Source organism: Aptenodytes forsteri, unplaced genomic scaffold (genome assembly GCF_000699145.1).
Source record: "Aptenodytes forsteri isolate BGI_AS27 unplaced genomic scaffold, ASM69914v1 Scaffold307, whole genome shotgun sequence".
Taxonomy (NCBI): domain Eukaryota; kingdom Metazoa; phylum Chordata; class Aves; order Sphenisciformes; family Spheniscidae; genus Aptenodytes; species Aptenodytes forsteri.
Window position 1 is genome coordinate 1,702,530 of NW_008795303.1, and position 3,480 is coordinate 1,706,009.

At 37.6% G+C, this 3,480-nt stretch overlaps 1 protein-coding gene across 1 annotated transcript in view; it reads right to left on the reverse strand.

The window, feature by feature from the left end:
* RNF17 (ring finger protein 17) overlaps positions 1–3,480 on the reverse strand; it is a 56,113-nt gene that overhangs the window by 6,646 nt on the left and 45,987 nt on the right. Inside the window, exon 32 of the mRNA XM_019472098.1 lies at positions 896–1,006. Within this exon, the coding sequence (XP_019327643.1) occupies positions 896–1,006 (111 nt within the window). The remainder of the gene's footprint in view (positions 1–895; positions 1,007–3,480) is intronic.

Consider the following 3,480-nt stretch of genomic DNA (forward strand, 5'->3'; position numbering starts at 1 on the left):
TGGTCACTGCAGCCCAGGCTGCCCTTGAGCTTCACATTCCCCACCAGCCCCTCCTTGTTGGTGAGAATAAGGTCCAGCATAGCACCTCTCCTCGTTGGCTCCTCTACCACTTGGAGAAGGAAGTTATCATCGACGCAGTGGGGTGAATTCATATTAGATCATGATGCTGAATTTAAAGCAATCACTTCAGTACTATAAAACCTGTTTTTTGGTTTACAGATTTACCAAAACAACAAACACAAGCACTTCAGTATAAATCAATCCACTCAGAAGATGTTAGATTTTGTTACACAATCAGCTTCTCACTGTTTTCTGTTCTCCTATTTCATCATTCAACATTCAAAGTCCACATAAGAATCTTTTATTTGATCAATGAACATTACATTCCACCTTTTGCCTGGGAGACTACTAGAGGGAAGTTGTGTGGGTTTACACAAAAATCAATGATCAATCATCAACCAAAGGCAGTAAAATACAACTGTAACAGCCAGAAAATGTTCACATTACTGTACGATGTTCCAGTAATTTAATTTTTGGACAATAAAGAAGAGATAAATCATTATAGTTCTGCCAAGTTAAAATCCAGTGACCTATTTTCTTATTATACAAGGTGAGTAAGTACCAGACTGCAGTATTGTAATTCTTAAAATTCTGTTTTTAGGGAAATGGTCAGTATTTATTTCTCTGCCCCACCCAAGAGGGTATTTCAAGTAAGAGTTCATTCAGATAGTTGCACTGCACAACCATCTGTATCAATAACTCAGTAGCATTTTGCAACCTTACTAATACTTTTTTATATTATCTAAAATCATTAGCCGTGATTTCCTTTTCACCAGTATGATGGGATCGCAACATTTCCTGTCTGCAACATATATGAGAAGTTTACAAAATGTACCTCCTTAGGGGACACCAAATGGGTAACTCTGACAGGAAAGGTATCTCCTGGAATAGGTAGCGGTGGCAACATGTATGAAGGCGGAACAGGAACATCTCCTTCAAGTAGCTCCTAGACCAAGACAGACCTCAGAGTCAAGCATCACATTTAGTAACAAAATGCAAACTAGCTTTGGTATGATTTCTGGTTCAAAGGAGTTATCTAATAATGTAAACAGTGTGTCCTTGATGAAAAAAATATTAATCAACATTTCCTTTCAATACTTACTAGGTTTTTAAAAAAGCTTTAGCTAAAAGATAACAGAACTAGTTAATTAACACTTTTAAAATATAAAGAATATATCTTTGAAATGGTCCTAACATACTGACTTGCTAACTTGATTGCCATTAATTCAGAAATGTATTAAATATGGAATTCCCTTTAAAGAGAGAAAATATTTAGAAAGAAAAACTAAAATAATAGCAATTAATTGGCAAAGATTAACCTGAATGCCACGCCCAATGTTACTGCAGTTTGCCAGAGCAAGTTATCCCTTAAGAGAAAGGCAAAGGATAATTTAACTCAGCCACCAGAATTATCACTCCTTCAAAAAGATAACAGATTTTGCAAAGTACAGATACATAGTCTCAGTAGCATAGCATGCTCCAGTGTGTCTTCTTCTAGAACCACGTATTTTACAGTTTGAGTTCTACAGGCCGTTAACTCATTTGGTTCATGACAAAATAAACCTTGGTGCCTTAAATTATGCCTTTATAATAAGGATGTATAGCACATAGCTTAGCTGGATCATAGGTCATGAATACAGCTCCTATTATCTCTTGTACTTTAATATAATACATAACAGAAAGTACAATTTCTCTAAAATACATTTTATTTTTATACATCTATTTGATGAAGTTTTCATTATGCCCAGAACAGAAAGTGGAAGCAACCAGATATATATAACTGCAAAATAAAACAATAAATTCTGACCCTTTCTTCCCCCTGCATGATCTGACATAGGATACAGTACAAAAAACCATTATGTTCCTTAGACTTAACTAGGAAAAAACAGCTTTTCCATTGAAAGTATGTACTGCTAAGATTAAAAAAAAATAAAAATCTATCTTGATAAACACTAGTAAAGAAAGGATGTCTAACTATATCATAGATACATACAAACTAAATGCCAGATTCTGCAAAACCATCACGAACATTGTGACAGGTCATCTGGCTACACCTGGCTCTAAAGGTTCAACTTAAATTCCAGCTCATTCCCAACTGAGCACTGCACGTAGCTCAGCTGGGTATCTTAGTCAGCTCTTGTGCATGTCTTTGAAAGAAAAACTGCATTCGCATTTTTGTTGTTCATGTTAACAGTCTTTTCTTATTGTCCATAGATTGGTTACTACTAGATCTCCCACAGTTAGGCATAGACAGTCCAGTTGTGAATACTGATACTACGATGTTCTACCAAGACATCTTTAGGAGTTACCTATTTCAAAGAGTTGTCCCCCATCCTTTCTACCTTTGTGCCTATTCTTTAAAAATCTAAAAATGGCTTACATTCCTTATTACATCTCTAAAGCCATAGCAGAAATTACGTGTTTTTAATATATAATTTACACATCACATAACACTGCACACTTAATGAGGCAACCCAAGAGTGCTTGTCAGCATGAAGAATTTAATCCCAACTAAGTAAATAGTAGGCTGCAGTGCAGGGTGTTATGTTGTACTTCCTTCTCTACCACATGCAAAGCTTTGTTTGTGAACAGCCTACATGAGCCCACCAAGTAGTGTGAGGCATTAAAGACATCTTTAGGATGATGAAGACCAAAGTGATAGTCTGGCAAGTCTCAGTTTCTGTATTTCCCTGAAACGGACAGGATATCTTAGACTTTACTCTCATATTGACAAAAGGAAAGCAGAAAGGGCTTTCTATTTAGGTGTTTGCAGAATGCTTTTCCACTAGTCTTGTTGCAAACACCAGTGACAGAACAGGTCTTCTTGCTGTCAGAGATGGTGGGACTTCTGACCCACACAGCTGGCCTTCAACCCACATGGCTGGCCTTCAACATATGTCCACAGCCATTTGACACCCCCGTCCTTCATCCAGGCTTGTCCTGATAAATTCCTAACAAGGAAACAACAGCTTAGGGTATCTGGCAGGTCTTTTAGTCATACAGATCATTGGTTTTAGAGGAAATTAACTTTCTATTTAAAAATGGGTAATAGGGACAGGACAGATAGCAATCTTAGTGTTAGAATTTGTAATGATGCATGCAGTACTGTAACACCAACTGCAGTATCTGCCCTCATCTATCATGGAAGTCCATGCAGAATCACAGAATCATAGAATCATAAAGGCTGGAAAAGACCTCTAAGATCATCGAGCCCAACCGTCGACCCAACACCACCATGCCCACTAAACCATGTCCCTAAGCGCCTCATCTACATGTCTTTTAAATACCTCCAGGGATGGGGACTCAACCACTTCCCTGGGCAGCCTGTTCCAATGTTTAACCACTCTTTCAGTAAAGAAATTTTTCCTCACATCCAATCTAAACCTCCCCTGATGCAACTTGAGGCCATTTCCTCTCGTC